General features: G+C 39.1%; 1 protein-coding gene across 1 annotated transcript in view; it reads right to left on the reverse strand.

The window, feature by feature from the left end:
* Positions 1 to 1,603: 1,603 nt before the first annotated feature.
* The window catches only part of fam210b (family with sequence similarity 210 member B), a 55,772-nt gene continuing 34,584 nt past the window's right edge, over positions 1,604 to 22,791 (reverse strand). Inside the window, exons 2-3 of the mRNA XM_052031553.1 lie at positions 18,816 to 18,997; positions 1,604 to 4,462 (exon numbers count right to left, since the gene is read on the reverse strand). Of these exons, the coding sequence (XP_051887513.1) occupies positions 4,246 to 4,462; positions 18,816 to 18,997 (399 nt within the window). The 3' untranslated portion in view covers positions 1,604 to 4,245. The remainder of the gene's footprint in view (positions 4,463 to 18,815; positions 18,998 to 22,791) is intronic.

Here is a 22,791-nt window from a genome sequence, read left to right on the forward strand (position 1 = left end):
ATTTATTTTGCTTATAGTCTGTCTTTGGATTGTTTAGCTTAAGTTAATTTCTCACAGGTTGCCCAAATACCATGTTCAATAACATAACCTATCTTGTACTGTCTTTATACTTGTAAAACTTGAATTCTTTTAAACTGCAACAACACTCCTGTATAACAACACAATTGCCCATAGAACCATAAATGGCAAGGTTTGATGTACCAAAAGATTGCATTTTCTATACCAGTTGACTTTGTATTAATTTTCTTGTAATTTCTTGATCCATTCAGAAGCCTATTTTAGTAATGTGTATAATGAATCTCTATTGATATTGTAATCATAGCTGTAAAATAAAGACTACCTTTTTGAAATTAATTTTCTTTCCCTTCTGTGCCCACCTGCATATAATTTACGTTTAGGATTTGGACATTCCCCTTTAGCTACAATTATGGACTTATTTTGAAGGCATGGCTTCAAAAAGGGGAAAACTATAGATAAGATGTAGAATATGCAGTTTAACTGTGCCATTTGTCAAACATTGTGTACAGTACAAGTATTAAACAAAATGGAACTCAACCTATCCCTTCTGTTATAGGCTGGGTAATTTGATACATTAAACCTTGTGTTGTGCTGAACTAAAACTTGCTTTCACTCAGTGAAATGCTAATGATTTGTAAACTAGTTACATGAAATGCTACAAAGTTGCCATTGAATCATAAATGGAGTCTTACAACTTGGGTTATCCTTGACGTATTACTTTTTGTGCAAAAGTGGCAAGCAATGGAAAAATTGGTGTCTGCATAGTGTGATCCAGCCTTGATCTGCCTTTTGCATTCATCTGTAGCAGAACTTTTGCCCAGTCACTAAGGATTCATTATCAGAACAACTTTGGCCAATCACTTTATTTGATAAAGGAGAACAAATGTTTTATCTACAAATACCCAACTTGTTCACACTTTCAAAATTTACAGTTCCAATATAAACTTACTGTACAGGTAGGTTCATTTGTATTTCAAACCAGGCAACTTTTGAAAATAAAGCTCTCTTGACTTGAGTAACAAATACATGATTTCTGCCTTCATTGATTTTGTGTAAACAATCCAAACAATTTCTCAGGATGCCAATTCACCAGTCAACATGTCCTTAAAAATATTGGTTTGTGACTGTTGCTCTAAACATTTAACATGCCAAAATTAATGAAATTGTTCAAAGGTTAGTTACTCAATTTTTTTTTGAAAGGGTCTGAACAGCAGATTTATTTGAAATGCATAGTTAAATCCTTTGAACATTTTCATCAATTAAATCAGTTTAGATGTTATAACATTTAATGACTTGGAGATTATTGCTAGTACAACATGCTGCTTCAGACCTACAAATATTAACATGTTAGCCTTCAGCTTCTCACCCCATGACACAAATGCCTCATTGTGAATGTTTGCTTTAAGTCCTGGTGATGGCTGAAAATTGTGCCTGGGGTCAGCAGCAATGATAAAACAAGAATCTGGAATGTGGATTATCAGCTCTGATTGGGGGGGGGGGGGGGGCGGAGGTGGGAAATGTATACATGATTTTTGTGCAATAAAAATTGCTTGTCTTTCAGATCAATCGACAGCATTCGATAAATTGGTTAATCATTGGAATCTTTCTGCTGATGAAAGTGAACTCATGGACTGACCTGTACTGTTTTTTTTGCTATTAATTCAATTGAGATGCAAAGATCCTTTAAAATTGTGCACTGTCCTTAAAGGCTTGTAATTTCCATTCCAGTGACCTGCCTTACTAGCTCTTGTTAAAACTTGAAGCCAGAACACCATTCCTGTTGAATGTATGCATCAACTACTAATAGAAAATTGTCTGGGTCCTTGAGTTTCTCCACTTAATTGCCAACATTTTGCTGTGTAACCACTTGTAACTTAGGATTTTAGTCCAGTTGGCTGCTTACAATAGTTGAGTGAGGGACTGTAGAACTGAGAGTTCACCATCACTTTGTGAATTTGCTGGAATCACCTGCCAGGTTAGGATTACTTCATTTAGTTCAATGGAGGGAACTAGGTTGAAGGGATTTCACTACACTTTTGCTAATTCAGATTTAAGGTTAAATATTTTTTTTAGTTTAATGATTTCCATAAGTGTTAAGGCTGACTATCCAGTTTAGTCTGGTAAGACTTCTGACCTTGTGAAGGCTCTGCTACTTTGAAGTTTCTTTCTACATCTTCCCCAGGGAAGAAGTATGAACTTCACTGCTCCCATACAATGAGCACAGATGGCTTGCCAATGAAAGCAAATTCAAGGCCACTGTCAAAGTTGCAGATTCAGTTGTGGTAAAAGGAAGTGTTGATTTAAACTTCTGGGTGTTTTGTTTTAGTAATTGCTGACATGTTAGTTATTGGTGTTATGTTTGTCAGGCTGGTGCCTACAAGGATGATCTGCTAGCACAAATGCACTATAAACCAGCATGCCTTTTCTCCTTGGAAATGTGCCAAGAGATTTGCAAGTGCAGGAGTGGTAAAACATACAGCAAAAGAAGTCTAGTGTGTTTACAGCAGGAAATTTCAGAAGGTCAATGGCTGTATATTAATAGCTGAAAGACTTGAACAATAGGTATTTTATTTCCAGAGTTAGCAACTACAGTACTTTTAATTTGGTTATTCTTTCTAAAACTTTAAATATTGATAGGGGCATATTTTGTTCACGTGATGGGATGTTATCCATCCCTCATTGTCCTTGAACTGAGACAGTCAACCATCTGGGTAGTCTTGGAGTTGCATATTGGCCAGACTCGGTAAAGGTAGTATTTCTTTCCCTGAAAAGTAGTGAACAAGATGGAGCCTAAGAACAAATGAGATGTTTAAAATTCCAGATTTCCCTGTCAGTTTTGGGTTCATTTGTTTCTGGATCAATGGTCCAGAGCAGTGGGTGCTAATTAGTAATTTAACCACACTTAACTTCCATATTAAGAATAGCTCAATCAATACAAGGCTGTACATTTGGGTTTGGTGCTTTAACTTTTGATACTGATTTCTAGAACTTCTATATAATCAGTCACTTTCCTGTATCAATGAAGTGATTACCAGAAACATGGTTAAATGTGGATTTAAAAATATGCACAACCAGTTCTGACCATGTGGGTCTGAACTTTGACATGTTAAATCTCCTTTTCCAGACCAAGTTAACAGATTGTGGTCAAAGTAATTTTGACAATTACATGACAAGTATACAGAATGAGTTAAAAATCTGTAGTAATTTGAATTTATGTCAATTGACAGTTTTCTGTCAAGTTGCAATAGAATCTACAGATCTTTCAAATGTATAAAATAAAAAATCAATACAAGTGCATATGCAGGAACTTGATTCTGAGGGTATCCTTCATGGAAACAAGTGTTTAATTTAATTAGTGCTTCACTTATGGAATACTTCAAGCTTTACTCATGATTTAACCTGCTGTCCAACTGCACTCATTTGGCATTGTGATTGAACTTTAAACCTTGAAGCTCCCAAATTTGAGCTGGCTAACCAACTGTCTTGTGTTAACTGGGAAATTTAAACAGCCTGACTTTTCTCATTGTCTTGATGTTCAGAAAATGACACATTGACTTGCAGTACAATTGAATTTTCCCTAATAAGTACCAGATAAATAATTTACTGTAGGAAAATGACCAGGAAAAGCCGCAATCTTTTGTCCAAATACATGTTAACCTTGTACTTGGCTCACAACCTAAAAGAGGTGCTCAAATAATCATAAATGAAGAACTACTGGTTGTAGGAAATGAGTAATGTGGTTTCATATTAACTAAGCCAGATTATTGTCTTTATGAATCAACACATTTTAAAAAAAATACCAGTTCTAATTGACATGTCCAAAGAAATGTAATTTCCTTAGCTTTCAAGAATTATGACAAAGCAAGTAATTCAGTTCCCTCCATTGAGATTGTCTTATCATTTGTAATCATTACAGTGCCTTTTGCGTAACTTTAAAAATAGGCTCTTGAACTATTGCCCTGTGAACATAGTCCAAAAATTGCAGCACAAAAAAAAACTCAGTAGGATTAAATTTTATCCAGCTGCTGCTGGAAATTAAGCATAGTGTCCTCCTGCATAGCATCATCTGCATGGTGTGGAAATTGAGACAACTTCAGCATTTAATGCCAACAAACTTCAAACAACCAGCATGAGGGGTGACAACTGGGTAAGTTTTGCTGTACTGTACTTATCTTTCATATCTATCCTTGCATCCTTAATCTTTAAAGGAGACTCCTCAATAGTTCTTCATGGTTTGGATGGAGAAGCTTTAAAAAGTCCCATTTTGCGGAAGTACCTCACTATTAGAGGCACAGAAACCAAGGTAATGCTCATTCGTACGGGGGCAAAGACCTTGTGAACAGCGTATGCTATTACAAAGGTACTGGTACCGGCTGCCATCCTGGACTGCACGACTGCTTCATTAAATCCCATCTTGTAAAGGATTGCAGTCACATCTACGCCACTGAAAAACAAAAGTATGGTTATTAAATAGCCCAAAAGCAGTTAACTATACAAAGGAGAATAATCAACCCTAAAGAATAAAAAGTGTTTTTATTACAGTTTTTAAATGAATCTGACAAAGTTAATTTATTTTGACCCTTTGAAGCTTTGTGGGCAACTGATCATAAGGCTCTATCCTTTATGCATACTCTATTATCCAGAGACATTGAACTAATCTTTTTGGCCTTAATTTAAATGGGACAAGAATTTCAGAGCCAATTAAATTACTGATCTTTTTCATGGCATTGATTAATGCAGTGCTTGTAGGCTCTTAAGATGTTAAGCATTAAGACCTCTTTATAATAAGTGAGTGCAGGAATTTGGCACTGATTCATTGTTTCAGTCCTCATTACTACCACTTTCCATCTTTGGGTTTACCACATTTTTTTCCCTTGGAAAATATTTTTTCCACGTTTTCTCTGCTTTGCTGCTTGTGTATCCAGAGACAGGATCCACAAAAGCAAAGCAGGGATGGAGGAAGAAAAAAAGGACAGTTGAATAGAACAAAAAAAATGGCAGGACACAATTCAGAGAAAACAAAGAAAATGGTCAATGAAGGAAGTAAACATGGGAACAGCAGGCAGGTAATTGAATTGGTCAGAAAGTGGAACAGCTGGGAGGATAGGCAGCAGGGCAAAAGCAGCAGAAGCTGAATTTTCCTTGTGCATCTGACATTGTAGATGGTCACAAATGGAATTTTCATGCCAGAGAAAGGGAAAAAGTCATGGAAATTTGTGCAATAGCCTATGATTGTTCACCTTGATCACTGCTGTGAGATGGCATAACTTACATTGAATATGGTTGGAAGATGACAAGCAGTTTATAGTTTCTATAAGGACTTCCTCACCAGTATAAAAAACTATATTCAGTGTTCTCTTTATCTCTCTCCTTCAATGATGCTAAATAATAATGAACGAAAAACAAATTGTATATTTATTTTTTAAAATTCAAATTAAACTCCACCATTCTTTTCTCAAAGATAAGCTTTTGATTCTACTTGTAATCATAAATGCAGATTTATGCAAGAAAAAATAGAGTCCCAGGTTTGCAATATTTTAGATCTGTAGATGGGTTTGGTGAGGGGGAAGACTTCAATGGTTTTATCTGGATGATACAGCAGCACTTGGGATGGGACATCTTTCACTATGTGCTTTTAAATTTTCACCAGAAATGGCTGAGTGGATCTGATGCCTCGCTACATTCCCTTACCTCTGCTTCTGAAAGGACAAGACAAAGGGCAAAATGATCTGTCAGTTGCACCTCTGCTATCCAACTGATATTGCTTCCTCAAATGACTGAAGTTATTACGTGAACTAGCATTAAGCTTGATTAGCTGGATGTGTGTGATAGTCAGTGTGAAAGTAGCAAATACACAATGCTTTAGAACAGTTGGTGCAGGGGGCAAAGATTTAGATTTTTGGATCATTGGGATCTCTTCTGGGGAAGGTGGGGCCTGTACAGAGTGGATGGGTTACACCTGAATTTGAGGGGGACCAATATCCTTGCAGGCAGGTTTGCTAGTGTGGTTCGGGAGGGTTTAAACCAGTTTGCGAGGGGGATGGGAACCGGAGGGATAGGTCAGTGGAAGAAGTGCATGGAGTAAAGTCAGATCTAACAATATAGAGAGGCTTTGAGGAAGGAGAAGCAGAGTAAAGGAGATAAAAGTAGAAAGGTGGATGGGCTAAAGTGCATTTACTTAAATGCAAGTAGTATCAGGAATAAGGGTGATGAACTAAGAGCCTGGATAAATACGTGGAACTATGGTATTTTTCTTTTTCAATATTTTTATTAAATCCACAAGAATACAGGACATGCATCAAAAAAGAGTAAAAATACTAAATACATTGTGTTAAATCATACTTAGGATCACAATACTCTAAATTAATAATCTAATAGTTAATTAATAAAGGAAAAATTGGAATATTAAAAAAATCTACACCCACTACCAAAAATAAAGCTGTTTAATTAAAAAAAAGGAAAAACCCTTGAAACATAACAATATCAGCCAATGTCTTCGTTTTAGTTACCAAATCAAAAGTTTTGAAAATAATTCAAAAAAAGGTCCCCACAGGGTTTGAAAGTTGAAGTTAGATTCAAAAATTGAACAATGGATCTTCTCTAGATTCAAGTTTGACATAACATCCCATAACCATTGAGCATGAGTAGGCAGAGTAACTTTCTCCCATTTAAGCAACACAGCTCTCCTGGCTATAAGAGAAATAAAAGCCAGAATGTGTAGATCAGAAGCCTTCCAAGTTATATCTTTTTCTCCAAATAATGCAGTCAAAGGATTAAGTTTAAAATTTATTAAGTACAGAAAAAGTTTGAAACACCTCTGTCAATACTTTTTTTTACGACTCTTGACATGTCCAGAACATGTGAATTAAAGAAGCCTCTCCATTATTGCATTTGTCACAGTAAGATGTATTGGAATAAAAACGGGATAGTTTATCTTTAGACAAGTGAGCTCTACGAATCACTTTAAATTGAAGGAGAGAATGACTGGCGCATAATGACAAAGTATTAACCAATTTAAAAATTTCATTCCAAGTTTCCTCAGAAATTGACATCCGCAAATCTTGTTCCCAAGCGTTTTTAATTTTATCTAGTGGCACCTTACTCATTCCTAGTAACCTGTCATAAATATTAGATATTGAGCCATTTTGTAAAGGTTTCAAATTAAAGATTACATCTAATAATTTTTTATCAGGACTCATAGGAAAAGAATGTAATTAAGATCGAAAAAAGTCTCTAATTTGTAAATATCAAAAAAAATGAGTTTTTGGTAAATTATACTCGGTAGACAATTGTTCAAACGAAGAAAGGTTTCCTCCAACAAACAGATCCTGAAAACAAGTAATACCTAATTTGTGCCACTCTTTAAAAACTACATCAGTCATAGAAGGTTTAGAAAAAATTAGAGAAAATGGGACTGGACAAAGAAGAACTCAATAAACCAAAATACTTTCTAAATTGTAACCAAATCCTCAAAGTGTGTTTAACTACTAAATTATCTGTTAGTTTACTTAATGATAAAGGAAGTGAAGAACCAAGCAGAGAAATAATAGAACTTTTTTTTTAACAGAGTTAGCTTCCGAAGAAACCCATACTGGACATGCATCTTGATTAATGTAATGTAACCAAAACATAAGGTTTCGTATATTGACTGCCCAGTAATAAAACCTAAAGTTAGGTAAGGTTAAACTTCCGTTCTTTTTAACCTTCTGAAGGTGAACTTTATTTAGTCTAGAATGTTTATTATTCCATATGTAGGAAGATATAATTGAATCAAGAGAGTCAAAGAAAGACTTAGGACTAAAAACAGGTAAAGCCTGAAATAGATATATGAATTTAGGTAAAATATTCATTTTAATAGCATTAATTCGGCCAATCCATGATATAGAGAGGGGTGACCAACTTGATAAAACCCTTTTCACATAATGCAGTAAGGTGAAAAAATTTTCTTTAATATGTTTATAGTTTTTAGTAATCGACACCCCCAGATAGGTAAAATGATTTCTTACAATTTTAAAAGGAATGTTAATATCAAACGGTACCAGGTTATTCAAAGGAAAAAGTTCACTCTTTAGAGTTATTTTAAAGAATATTTTAAACATTACAGTTCTAATTTTCCTAAAGATAATACTGTAATGAATAATTTCTTTGACCAATTAAATGGTCCTATACTTTCTACTGAAACCTGAAAACAGTTGGACCAATCTATTACATATGAGGAAATCGCCGAGGTTGTACGATCTTTACACTCTGGAAAGACTCCGGGTCCTGATGGATTTCCTGGAGAATTTTATAAGGCTTTTTCTTCTTTGCTTATACCTCATTTATGTGCTGTTTTTCAGATTGTTTTAGATTGGGTAGATTACCACAATCTTTTTATGAAGCCTCTTTCACTCATTCTTAAGAAAAATAAGAACCCAACGGAATGTGCTTCGTACAGACCAATTTCGTTACTTAATGTGGATGTTAAAATTTTATCTAAAGTTCTAGCTTGTAGATTGGAAAATATTTTACCTTCAATTATATTCGATGATCCGACTGGTTTTATTAAAAATCAATATTCTCATTTTAATGTTCATTGTTTATTGAATATTATCTATTCTCCCTCTAAGGAAATATCGGAATGTGTGATATCTCCAGCTGCTGAGAAGGCCTTTGATCGGATTGAATGGAATTACCTATTTAAAACTTTAGAGAAATTTAACTTTGGGCCAGATTTTATCCAATGGATTAAATTACCTTATTTATCCCCTTCTACTCGAGTTCTTACTAATTTTCAAAATTCTAAATCTTTTAAACTTCAATGTGGAACCAGACAGGGATGTCCTTTGAGCCCTTTGCTCTTTGATTTGGCCTTGGAACCTTTGGCTATTTCTCTCTGAGAATCTAGAGATAGCGTTAGTATCTCCAGAAGAGGAACTATGATATTGTGGCTCTTGCAGAGACTTGGCTGTCACCAGGGCAGGAATGGATACCGAATATTCCTGGATTTCAGTGCTTTAAAAGGGACGGGGGGGGGGGGGGGGGGGTGGTGGGGGGAGAGAGAAGAGGAGGAGGGGTGGCGATACTGGTCAGGGATACTATTACAGCTGCAGAAAGGGTGGATAATTTAGAAGGATCCTCTCTAGGGTCAGTATGGGTGGAAGTTAGGAACAAGAAAGGAGCAGTTACTCTACTGGGAGTATTCTATAGGCCCCCAGGTAGCAGCAAAGATACTAAGGAGCATATTGGGAAGCAGATTTTGGAAAGGTGCAAGAAAAACTAGGTTGTTATCATGGGAGACTTCATCTTCCCAAATATTGACTGGCACCTGCTTAGTACCAAAGGTTTAGGCAAGGCAGAGTTTGTAAAGTGTGTTCAGGACAGATTCATGTCACAGTATGTTGACAGGCCGACTAGAGGGAATGCCATATTAGATCTAGTATTAGGTAATGAACCGGGTCAGGTGATAGATCTCCCAGTGGGTGAGAATTTGGGGGACAGTGACCAATGCTCCATAACCCTTAGCATTGTCATGGACAAGGATAGGAGCAAAGAGGACAGGAAGATATTTAATTGGGGAAGGGAAAATTATGAAGCTATAAGGCTAGAACTTGCAAATGTGAATTGGGATGACATTTTTGAAGGGAAATGTACTATGGAGATGTGGTCGTTGCTCAGGGATCACTTGCAGGATGTTAGGGATAAATTTGTCCCGGTGAGGCAGAGAAGGAATGGCAAGGGAGAAGGAACCATGGGTGACGAGAGGTGGAACAACTAGTTAGGAAGAAGATGGCAGCATACATAAGGTTTTGGAAGCAAAGATCAGATAGGTCTCTTGAAGATTATAGGGTAGCAAGGAAGGAACTTAAGAAGGGGCTGAGGAGAGCAAGAAGGGGACATGAAAAGGCCTTGGCGAGTAGGGTTAAGGAAAATCCCAAGGCTTTCTTCACTTATGTGAAGAGCAGAAGGATGACTAGAGTGAAGGTAGGACTGATTAGAGACAAAGGTGGAAAGATGTGCCTGGAAGCTGTGGAAGTGGGTGAGGTCCTCAATGAATACTTCTCTTCAGTATTCACCAAGGACGGGGGCCTTGATGACACTGAGGACAGTGTTGGTAAGGTTAATGTTCTAGAGTATGTAGATATCAAGAGAGAGGATGTGTTGGAGCTGTTAGAAAATATTAGGACAGATAAGTCCCCGGGGCCTGATGGAATATTCCCCAGGCTGCTCTGCGAGGCGAGGGAGGAGATTGCTGAACCATTGGTTAGGATCTTTAGTCCTTGTTGTCAACGGGAATGGTACCAGAGGATTGGAGGGTGGCAAATGTTGTCCCCTTATTCAAAAAAGGTAGTAGGGATAGACTAGGGAATTATAGACCAGTGAGCCTTACGTCTGTGGTGGGCAAGCTGTTGGAAAAGATACTAAGAGATAGGATCTATGGACATTTAGAGAATCATGGCCTGATCAGGGACAGCCAGCATGATCATGTCTCACAAGCCTGATAGGTTTCTTTGAGGAGGTGACCAGGAAGATTGAGGGTAGTGCAGTAGATGTGGTCTACATGGATTTTAGTAAGGCATTTGACAAGGTTCCACGTGGTAGGCTTCTTCAGAAGGTCAGAGAGCATGGGATCCAGGGAGGCTTGGTTGTGTGGATTCAGAATTGGCTTGCCTGTAGAAAGCAGAGGGTTGTGGAGGGAGTGCATTCGGATTGGAGGGCTATGACTAGCGTTGTCCCACAAGGATCGGCTCTGGGACGTCTACTTTTTGTGATATTTATTAATGACCTGGATGAGGGAGTAGAAGGGTGGGTTGGCAAGTTTGCAGACGACACAAAGGTTGGTGGTGTTGTGGATTGTATGGACGACTGTTGAAGATTGCAGAGGGACATTGATAGGATGCAGAGCTGGGCTGAGAAGTGGCAGATGGCGTTCAATCCAGAGAAGTGTGAGGTGGTATACTTTGAAAGGACAAACTCCAAGGCAGAATACAAGGTTGATGGCAGGATTCTGGGCAGTGTGGAGGAGCAGAGGGATCTGGGGGTTCATATCCACAGATCCTTGAAAGTTGCCTCACAGGTGGATAGGGTAGTCAAGAAAGCTTATGGAATGCTAGCATTCAAAAGTCGTGGGATCGAGTTTAAGAGCCGCCAGGTAATGATGCAGCTCTACAAAACTCAGGTTAGACCACACTTGGAGTACTGTGTCCAGTTCTGGTCACCTCATTATAGGAAGGATGTGGAAGCCTTGGAAAGGGTGCAAAGGAGATTTACCATGACGTTGCCTGGTTTAGAGACTATGCATTATGATGAGAGACTAAGGGAAAAGGCTTTACTCTTTGGAGAGAAGGAGGATGAGAGGAGACATGATAGAGCTGTACAAAATATTAAGAGGAATAGATAGAGTAGACAGCCAGCGCCTGTTTCCCAGGGCACCAATGCTCAATACAAGAGGGCATGGCTTTAAAATAATGGGTGGGAAGTTCAAGGGAGATATCAGAGGAAGGCTTTTTACCCAGAGAGTGGTTGGGGCATGGAATGCGCTGCCTGGGTCAGTGGTGGGGGGAGGTACATTGATCAAATTCAAGAGATTGCTAAATAAGCATATGGACGAATTTAAAATAGAGGGATATGTGGGGGGAAGGGGTTAGATAGTTTTTAGGTGAGGCTTAAAGGTCGGTACAACATTGTGGGCCGAAGGGCCTGTATTGTGCTGTACTTTCTATGATTCTATGACTCTTCATTGCCTTGAGAAGTCCAAGTGCAAACTGGAGGAACAGCACCTCAGTTTCCATCTTGGAACCTTGCAGCCTAATGACATGAAAATTGAATTCTCCCACTTCAACTAATCCCCTCAATCCTCACCCCCCACCCCCCCCCCAATCACCATCACCTTCACCACACCTTTTCTTCCCTTTCCTAGCTTATCTTTTTTCCTCCTTACCTTTTGACCCATACCCCAGTGGAGCTGCTCTCCTCTCCCCTCCCGCACCTGCCTATCACCATCTCTTACTCGCATCTACCTTGTACCCACCCTGCCTCCCCTCTTTTGTCCACCTATCACTGCTCTGATTTTTCCCTCCTATCTTCAGTCCTGAAGAAGGGTCCTGACCCAAAACGCTGACCGCCTGCTTTTCTCCACAGATGCTGCCTAGCCCGCTGAGTTCCTCCAGCATCATAGTGTTTTTTGTCTAGATATCCCAGCATCTGCAGTCCTTTGTTTCTCTAATACCCCAACATTTACCTGACAGGACAGAGGAGGCCTTGGTTTAATTCCCCATCTTAAAGCTGGTATTTCCAACACTAGCACCTACTGCACTACATTGAAGTTAACCTGATTTTAAAACAGGAGAGCAGTCCAACTAAGGAGTTTTTACATTTTACCTTCTTTAAAACAACAAATGCAAACTGTGCCTTGTTTCCTCAGTAAAGCTTAATGCAGGTAATTATACCATGGGTGAAGCTGGATTCCTTCAAACTTGGCACTCAAAACTGGATTAAAGAGATTTAAAGTTATTAAATTTATATTCAAATGATTATTTAACTAAATGGATGTTTAACAGTAACAAACCAACCTGTTTCTAGCCACAAAATCATCACAATCAATTTCGTACAAGAAAACCAAAAAGTTAAAGGATTGTTAGTGATTAACATGATGTCCATGCCTGCATTCTAACTGGCATTGACACCCTGAATTCCTTCAACTATTAGCTGCATATTCATTAGCAATAACACATTTGATTTCTTTCATCTATGCCTACTAAGCTACTTAGATAGAGCATAAGGTGAGGTTTCGCTCCTGACACGCAATAGTTCCCTGTTGCACAACTTCCCTCTATTAGAATGTAACATTTCAATGTCATGGAGCTTATTGTATAACATGCTTACATAATTTCTGTATGTTAGTTTTGTACTCAAGATGAAAAGTAATAGAACATCTCACTTCAGCCACTCTGTCTCAGCACTCAATGATTCCAGATCAGATAGAATCCTGTTTAAATACACAATTAAGCTTCAAACCCAGCCCTGCAATTTTTCTCTGCCCCAACTTTAAATTTGCTATGCAGTCAGTTCTGTGGTTTTTCCATATAAGATTCCAAAATTTTGTGTGAACTGCTTTTATGAATCTAAAGGACAATTTGCAATGAAAAGACAATTTTAATTTGTTGACCAGGCTGGAGTGGGAATAGAACAGTGAAAGTTAAATAAAGTAAAAGAATTCTGCTGAAAAGGTCCCACAAAAGGGAAGTTAGATTTTAAAAAATGAGGTAAGAAAGACAGCGCTCCCAAATTAAGGGAACCAGCTCAGGTTTACTTTGCTATAATATTCAATACCAAAATGGATCAAACAGTACATTATGAAATACATGAAAGCCACGCAGTATAATCATTGTAATCTGTAATTTGGTTGCCGTTAAATTTATAGATCATTCAAAGAATTGGCACATGGGCACTTTAGACTGAATGGGTACCTTTGTATGAAGGCAATTAAAAGTGTATGGCCATGATCAGAGGCACTTTCATTTCAAATGCTATGCAATATCTGGAGGTAATTATAAATTATAATATCTAAGACAGTAAATGAGACTCCTGTTTTCTATTATTCCTGACATTTTTAATGGAATATAGAACAGGCTGCTGGCTCTTCACCAAAGATAAATTGCCCTAAATATGCTCGAAAGTGGTGTTGGAACCTGCTTGGTTGCAGTTTTCAGTCGTTACATTTTTTCCAGTACAAAACAACCCAAGGTTGAGAACTAAGGGCTGGGATCAGATGACCTCACCCTCAGGCTGTACCACCACTCAATGCAATCATGGTTGTTCAGTGACCTAACTTCATGTACTCGTCCTTGCCCCATATCCCTTAATACCTCTGGTTAAAATAAGTTATCAATTTAGACTTAATATTCACAACTGCTGCTTGCAGAAGATATCTCCAAACTTTGGCAGTAAAAGCTGACTTAATTCCAGGAAAGGTTCTTACTTTTAAGCTGTGTTTTCCAGTCTTTGACTTCCCATCTAGCAGAAATAGCTGCTCTCCATCTACCCTACTAGCCTGCCCTAACGTCAGAGACTTCAGTCAAAACACCCCGTAATCTTCTAATTCCAGGGGTGCAAAACAAATAGCGTTTGAAAAGCTACAGCCTAAATTCCAGCCCTTTGTTTTTATTTCTCTGACCACAATAGCCAATGTTGCATTAGCTTTTTGTTTTTTTTAAAAAGACTCTCCACAATATTTTAATGATCTATTTATCTGGACCATGTTACTTGGCATTCTATTTCTAGCGTTTCACCATTTCAAAAGTAATTTAGACTTTTTTAGCTCCCTGCTGGATAGTGGCACCCTCATGTACATTAAAATTTGCCTTTTTTTTCTCTCCATTCACTTAATCTATTATTATTCCTGTGTAACTGTAGCCTATCAGCTGATTTGGATATGTGGGTCTTGATTCTATTATTCAATTGGATGCCCCATGCAGGTTCTTGTAGACAGTACAAGCCTCAGTCCATGAATTCAGCACAACCCAGACTGTAATGCAATAGAGGGAGTGCCCCAGTAACTGAGGAGCCATCTTCAGCGAAACTGTTGAACTGTCTGCCTGTGCAAAATAATGGCCAATTCTTTGCCATTATTTAAAGGGCAAAGAATTCTCCCAGTGCCCTGTCAATAAACCCCCCCAAAACCAAACACACCTTATTGCTGCTTGTGTAATCTTGTGGACATTTTCTGATATAACAGCCAATTGATTCAACTTCAAACTAATTATTCAAACAAAATGCTTTGAAAATATTGTGCTGATGACTAAATGTAATAGAATTTACAATCAGTAACTTAATGTTTCCAGAAGCATTCATAAATTTGCATGACAATAACTTATTTTCAAGTACAATTTAAAATAGAAATATAAAATAAGCTTGCATATTTTGTCCACCTTTGAATAATTTTTTTAAACTATTTTCTAAATGATCCCATTTTAGGTTTAGTCATTGGTATTTGTTGTTAGGATTGGTTCAATCTTAATCTTTATAATTAATTGTTGTCAGCTGCCTTTCACAATGTGTTCCACAACACTTGATCAAGGAAGTGTCAATTTATTTCACTGCTCTTTTGAATGGGACAAAATAAAATACATGCACTTAAACTAAATGACATCTCAAGAGTCTGTGACAATTTGGTGCAATAATTGTTAGAAAGTGCTCATTTTTTTCTGCTACATAAACATGAGCATCTTTTATTTGATCAATCACTGATAAAAGAAGTTCAAGAAAAAAATGTTTCATGGATTTAGGATAGCATGAGATTTGGGAGCCCCAGGCTATAGAAGACACAGTTTGTCTTATGACCATATAGCTTATAACTTTTACTCACTCAAACCAGAGTGAATTGAGTTAGCAATGTAGGGGGAGCAATCTTTGTTGTTCTTTCACAAGCACATAGCAATGATTTCCAAGTACCACCCTCATGGAGGCCTGGGAACAGATTGGGAAGAATCCATAGAATTGCCAGAAGTGTCCTCAAGCAGAAAATAAAGACGTCAAATGTAAGCAGCCATGCAGTCCCAATTAAATATTTTTTGATACTTTGAGACCTAAAGTCTGTAAAAATTGGCAATTAAAATTTGAAGTTTTAGTTTATAACTTGTAGTTATCACCACTATTGCCAGTAACAATACAAATCTTCCTATCTTCTGACTGAAATCAGGCTTCCTGCAAAACAGCAGAACCTGTAGAATTTCACAGTATCTTGTGATGCAGTCCACATGCATTCCTACCAGAACAGGCACTCGTGGTGAACCGATTGCAGTGAAACAAATCACCGCCTGCCAAATGGAAGATATTATCAAATCAAAGTTAAAACTGCAGTGACAAGCCCAAAATGTAAAAAAAACATACAGAAATGATGAATTATCTGCTCTGAAGAAAATGAGCTGTAAGACACAGAAGGTACAATTGACTGAAGAGGCAAACTCTATCCTGCCACAACTTGAGCGAGGACAAAAGCATTATTATTGAGTGGGACAGGAAAGTGACAATTACCATCCCACCCCTCTTTAAATGGCCACCAGATTCCCGAAATTCTGCTCAGCAAAATTACACTGATAGAATCAGCAGGAAGGAATTAGCAAAATAAATAATCAACTTGCAGTATGGAAAATAGATTTGCATTCCTTTGAACAGCAACTAACGTTTGCACCTATTTAAGTTAACCCTCCCACTACCGTATAGATTTTTGCAGCTAGATTTAAAATCATTGCTGTGGTGCATTGATAAAATTTTATTACAGGGAGAGAAATCAAAGATGGGCACATTGAGGCAGACATCAAGTGCTGCTGGAAGATCATTAACTCAGTGAAAGACTCTCTGGTCTGCCCGAAACTTGTTGGTCTTCCAGCACAGCGAGATGTCCATAAGGGAATGCTGCCCACTGGCACATTCCAGGCTGCAGGAGTACATGTTGGGGGATGCACTGAAGCCTGGTGCAGCCAACGCAAAGGCTCTCGGAAAGGACTACAGTCTAGGGTCCTTCCACTATGGGACATGGAGGGCTGAGTTGAGTGAGGAAGCCCCTCAAGCAATGAAAGGGTACACCACCCCCCCCCACCAAGGGGGCCACATGAGTGGCAATGGTGCTACGGTTAAAACAAAAAGGCATTAACACTACTGAATTACATTGTGTTTTTCTTTTTGTATATATATTTTATTATGAATAAAGTTTATTTTTGAAATAAGAGATGGAGCACTAGTACTTTACACAACTACAAACACAAATCTTCCTTTTAATTTAAACCTATTCACCTTCAAAAACATTTATTCCAAAAATAGGCACAATTGATATATAACTTATGAAATCACAGTTATGTTCTGTAGACAAACATGGTAGCCAACAATTTACAAGTTACAATGTAACTAAATTCAATGAATATCCTACTATCACCGATTTCGTCAGGTATCAATTAAATGATACAAACTTGTCAATAACACAGGGAGAAATTCTTAGCCTAAAAATTCTACCATTTGACGCAATGTTTCTGTGAACTACACGATCAAACTTCATCAAACAACAATCACTAGATGCCTTTTCATGCTTGGTGTGCTGGTAACTCACTTCCAGATTTTGTGTCGAGTCTCCTTTGAGAGTAAGGCAGGCACACTGTGATCATCAGGGACATGCAGTGACATCAATGGATCATAAGGCGTTCTTTTTTGCCATTTGCACAAAATTGATGTGTATATACAAGGCTGACGCAAGCATTGCACAATGAAGCAGGCCTTCACTGAAGTGTTCTGACATGCTTTGGCATTAATTAAAGGGGGCCCAACCTAACTAGACCTGCTACAAGAAGTCAGAGATATCTGTGGTCTTCCAGGTGAGTTCGCCTTTAACTGCTTTTCTTCCTGTTTTAGTCCCACCGTGCCCAATCTCTTCCTTTCTATCGCTCTTATGTCCCAAGCCCTGTTGACCTTCGGAAATGACATCCCCCACTTGCCTCGCTGACCCCAGCTCTTCCACTTCTCAGCCCCATCCATCTGACCCTGGACTACAATCCCTACATCGTCTCTCCAATAAATTCTTACTCTCACTTGCTCTGGGTCACCTCTCTGAACCTCTCTCTGATGGCTCCTCCTACTGTGCACACCCCTGCTTATCACCTCACAGACTGAATCTCAACCCACCTTGACCCAATTCTCTACTTGTCACTTCCATGTACCCCAACTGCAAACTGAGCTCCAATCTCTGCAACAAACCTGAACCAGCTACTGGTGTCTGTGTGTGTTAAGCAAGCAGATGCTGGCAGCAGCTTGTGGCACAATACCTGCTGAAACAAGACAGTCACCTAGGCTACGTTAGCTAAACACAGCTAGGATTACTGTCTAGAATCTCCTGCCATTTCAACAAGGGGCGAGGGTAGGATCAGTTTCAGCTCCAACATACACAATATTCAAGCAGGCAGCCTGCAGGGTTTGTTTTTACATGGTCACCCAAGCTATTTGCATAACAGCACCACAGCAAATCAGTGCTCATAGGAGAGGGCAGCAAAGGGGAACACTTAGAAAGATATCAAAAATATTTTAGTCACACGAGGCTTTTCCAGAATTTATTCCACAATGGCACAGCTCATAGAGCTGCTGCCTCGCCACCCCCTAATGCTCACAATCAACTGTTCCTTGGTGCCATTGTGTTGTTATCGTCACCTGTACAATGGATAGGGCATGGAAAACATCTGATATCAAATCCAGCAGTCCCAGTTCCCTTAATGTTACTAGAAGGCAACTTTTATTCTCAACTTTGAACTGAAGCCTTGAACATCAATGGTCAAGCACATCAGGGTAGAAGCTCTCTCTGGTAGACTGCTGTGTGCCATGCAGGAAATGCAGGGAGGAAAAACCCAAAGATATCCTTGTACCATTCTGAGATGTTGACTGTAGTGGGCAACAGGATCTTCCGTCAGACACACAATATTAAAGGCAGCAGAGCGGCACAGTTGGCAGAGCTGCTGCCTCACGGCTCCAGCGAGCTGGATTCATTCCTGACCACTGGTGCTGTCAGTGTGGAGTTTGCACATTCTCCCTGTGGGTTCCCCCAGGTACTCTGGTTTCCCCATATCCCAAAAATGTGTGGTTGTTCGGTTAATTGGTCACTGTAAATTGCTCCTAATGTATGTATGTGGGAATGGTGGGGGGGGGGGGTCAAGAATAAAATGGGATTAGCAGAGATAGGCACTTGATGGTCAGCATAATCTTGCACCGTGTACGATGCAAGATTTCCTTCGTGTACGATTTTAACTTTTAAGAATCTGAGGATCTTTTGCAAGACTCACCTTGAAACAGCCAGATAGAAGATTCCAAGTGAAGCCAGAGATATCCCAGTGTGAAACACCACTCCCACAGCTCCGTATTCTTTGAAGACTTGTTTCAGCTGCTGTGATTTGTTGAGCTTTTTATCATCGCCACTCTCAGATCTTCTGACTTCCTTCCCAGTTGCTCCATTTCTGCAAACTGTCTGGGGGAGAGACACAGTGAGAATGAAGGTTATTGTTGGAACAGAGAGTAGGAGGGATTAGCTATGTCGGCACAACATGGTGGGCCGAAGGGCCTGTTCTGTGCTGTACTGTTCTATGTTCTAGAGAGAGAAAGAAATGAGGATCCACAGCTAAAGTAATCAAATGAGGTTCCCCAAGATAATTTAAGTAGTCGTTCTACAATAAAGGAAGTAAACTTGTCTTATGGGAATAAAAAGGAACAGGCATATCTTGGAATCAGATCCTGATTTCAGAATGGTTCACAGATTATTGATGAAACCTCCTTCAGATGAAACTGGAAGTAAACCGTGTGCAGATTCAATCCATGATAAAACAATACTTTAACTGGCCAAAAATGTTTTCTTCTCAGCATATTTTGGACTCAAGCATTCTGGCTCAGCATGCACTGGGTTGGTGCAGATTTCAGTCACCAGCTCAAAAAGGGAGAGAGAAAAATGAAAAGCAAAATAGCTGGAAATATGACAGACAAGAGCAGCAAAAGACGTGAAGCAGTTAATGCTGCTGCCTCACAGTCTCAGGAGCTTGGGTTCAATTGCAACAAATGGGATTGGACTCCTGGGAGATGGCATAGACCCAATGGGCCAAATGGCCTCCTTCTGTATTGTTACATGATGAAAAGCAGAAGGTGACGGAAGGACCCTGCAGAGAAATCCGTACACACAGGAAAACATTTCGAGCTGTTCCCAAAAAAGAAATTTCTCTAAACCTGGTGACCTGCCCCTTCTCTCTATGGAGATGGACAGGCTGGTTATTTATCTCCCACATTCACTGTTATCATTACTAGTGTTCTTGGGTTTTAGTCTCTGTGGCAATGTGTTGATGAGTGTGTGGTCCTGTTTGAAGACCTGATCAGAGTCTGATGTTCTGGAAACATGGGAGTGGAATCTTAAAACAAGCCACTTTATACACAGATACACCAGCTCAAACCGCAGTACTACACCTGGGGTACATCAAGGAGTATTGGGGATGCCATTGTTCTCAAAGATCTTGAGGTCATTCATACAGAACTCACAAAGGCCCTGCAAAGCAGCATCAGAGGAGTGTGCTTCCTCACAAACTACCCACCCACTCGTCCTATCTGTTAAGGAGTCTGTGGCTCCCATAGTGACCTCATTAGTCAGCTCTGAACCCTCAAAACAGGAGTCATCCTCAATCCCAAGGGACTGCCTAAGAAGAAAACAGAAACAAAGCAGTGCATCAGAAGTAGAAACAATGATGGGTGGAAACATATAAGTAAGTCACTCAGCAACTCCAGAGGCCAAAGTAAACACATTAGAAATTTTCAGGCAAGGCCTTTCAGGAAGACCTGTTTAAGTGTTATTCTGCTTTCTGGACACAAACTAATCTGTTAAAACTTTCACAGTCCAGTTCCCATGCAGAAATCGGACAGGCAACGTGCTGACAAACGGGAGTAACTGGCCTTCGGCAAGAAAGTTATCTGTTCTTTGGGGACGGTTCACCAACCCATCCTCTGAATGTCAGCCTGCTCTTCCTGGTATTTTTGAATTCCTGGTTCTTCCCCCTTCTTCAACCACACTCTCCTGAGTATTTTATTTAAATGCAGACCTGATAGATCTATCTTCTGATAGATTTCAATGCTTCAGAGGCAAAAACTGCTGCTGGAAGAATTATATACATTTAAATATTCTCCCCACCATTAGGATCAAAGTAGTAGAAGTATCTTTAAAAGCAAGAAATTCTTATTCTTCAACTTGGGAAAAGAAGTTTAACAATATAACCCACTTTCAGTAATCCAACAACTACCATACTATCTTTTAAACATTGTGTCTGTGAATCATTTAAAAATCCTTTTTGTTTTGAAAACAGAAATTGGGACTTTATACAATTTGTATTGTACTTTCAATATAACAAAATGCCCCAGGGCATTCCAGAATTAAACATGGACAATGAACAGCAGTAGAAGTGTCAGACCAAAGGCAGGGTCAAAAGGCTAGGCTCACACCGTCAGTACATGTTTTTACATGGAATATGTACAATTGACAATGAGGAGGTTCTAACCAAACTATACAAAGCTGTTCCTAACTAGTAATGACACCACAGGTCACAAGTAGGTATGCCACACATCAATCACCATCCTGAGTCTCAACAATATCAACTATTGAAAGTAAACTGCACGCATGGAATCCTGTGCAACAAAGGAGACCATCTGGAGCATGCACGCTCAACTGCACTGGCATGGCACTAAAGGAACACAGAAAAAGCAAGCAACTGAAATGCCAATTAAGAAAATGAGCATCACAAATCTAATGCAAAATGTAGATTTGGAAGAGCAAGGAAACTAGATCATGCGCAAAACCAGGGAGACATAGAACATGCTGAACAATTTCTATTAAACTGGGTTAACACAGTGGATGCACAATACTCGTTCAATCTGAACTAACCAGCCTGGGGCAATGGAAGAACACAGATTTATTCCACAATCAAATGGCGCTAGATGGTAGTCAAGCATACACTGCAAATAGCCCCAAGGAGGAATGGACTGTCAGTACAACTCTTTCAGATAAAGCACAGTGATTGACAGCAGCTCCCTTACTGAGAGAGGGCGTGGGGGTGGGGATAAAGGACCATGACACAGGGTGCTAACACCTCCACGGTACAAAATTTCCCCTGCGAATACCCCACAAAGTTACAATTTAACGTTAAAACCACAAGAGGTAGTGCTGCTAGGCATCTGCAGCCCAGAATAATTACTGAAAGAGTGAGAGAAATCAGTCTTTAAATTAATAAGAACAACTTAATTTGCTTTATCCTTCAAATGGCTGTAGGAGGAAGACATTCAGTGTCGGGATAGTCCCTTGTTAGACAACATTTCAATAATTTACAGGGACCACTGACTTCTGGCCCAAAAAATTACTTGAAGATTATGAAGATTCATTATCACAATAGTGTTCAGTGGGTTGCTCATACTTTCTTTCGGAGAGGTCATAAACCAGGGAATGGGTTTTGATGCTGCTGCTTGTTAGCAGTACTTCAGGAATTTTAGCTTTAATTCCTATATCAGTCTGATTAATCTGTACATGAGATCTGAAGAACCATTGTAATTTCACCAGCAAGAATGGTTGCAGCAAACCTTCATTTTCATTAAGATGTTTCTGGATTAATTTAAGAGAATACGTGAAAACGGCTTCAGTAGTACATGGTTAGGTGTGGTGCACCAGCTGCCTCACAGCTCCAGCAACCTGGGTTCAATGCTAACCTCAAGTGCTGTCCATGCGGAGGATCCCCCTGGTTGCTCCAGATTCCTCCCACATCCCAATGATATGCTGGAAGGTTAACTGGCCACCGTAAAATTTCCTTTAGATAGCAGAAGAATCAAGTTCAAGTTCATTGTTGTCATGAGCATATATACACAGGGTATAAATGCCATGGAAATTAGCTTTCTACGAGGACAAGCACAAGTTAATATAAATTTAATTTAACATAACTTATACATGACTTACTAATTTGCAAAATAAACAACAAAATAAACATAACAACATTAATGCAAGACTTTTTTTCCCAGTGAGGAGTTGATAGGTATGTGAGGGGGAATAAGTAACAGGGAATGAAGGGGTGTGCTTCTAGAACTGCCACACACACAATGGGCTGAATGGCCTCCTTCTGTATCATAAGGAAATAGAAGAATTGGTGACTTTACTCCCTTCCAAGTTCTGTTATTTTTCTAACTGGAAAGCTATATGCTTTCTGTTCACAAATGATTCTACCAAATGTACAGATGTGAAGCATTCATCTT

This window comes from Pristis pectinata, chromosome 16 (genome assembly GCF_009764475.1).
Source record: "Pristis pectinata isolate sPriPec2 chromosome 16, sPriPec2.1.pri, whole genome shotgun sequence".
Taxonomy (NCBI): Eukaryota; Metazoa; Chordata; class Chondrichthyes; order Rhinopristiformes; family Pristidae; genus Pristis; species Pristis pectinata.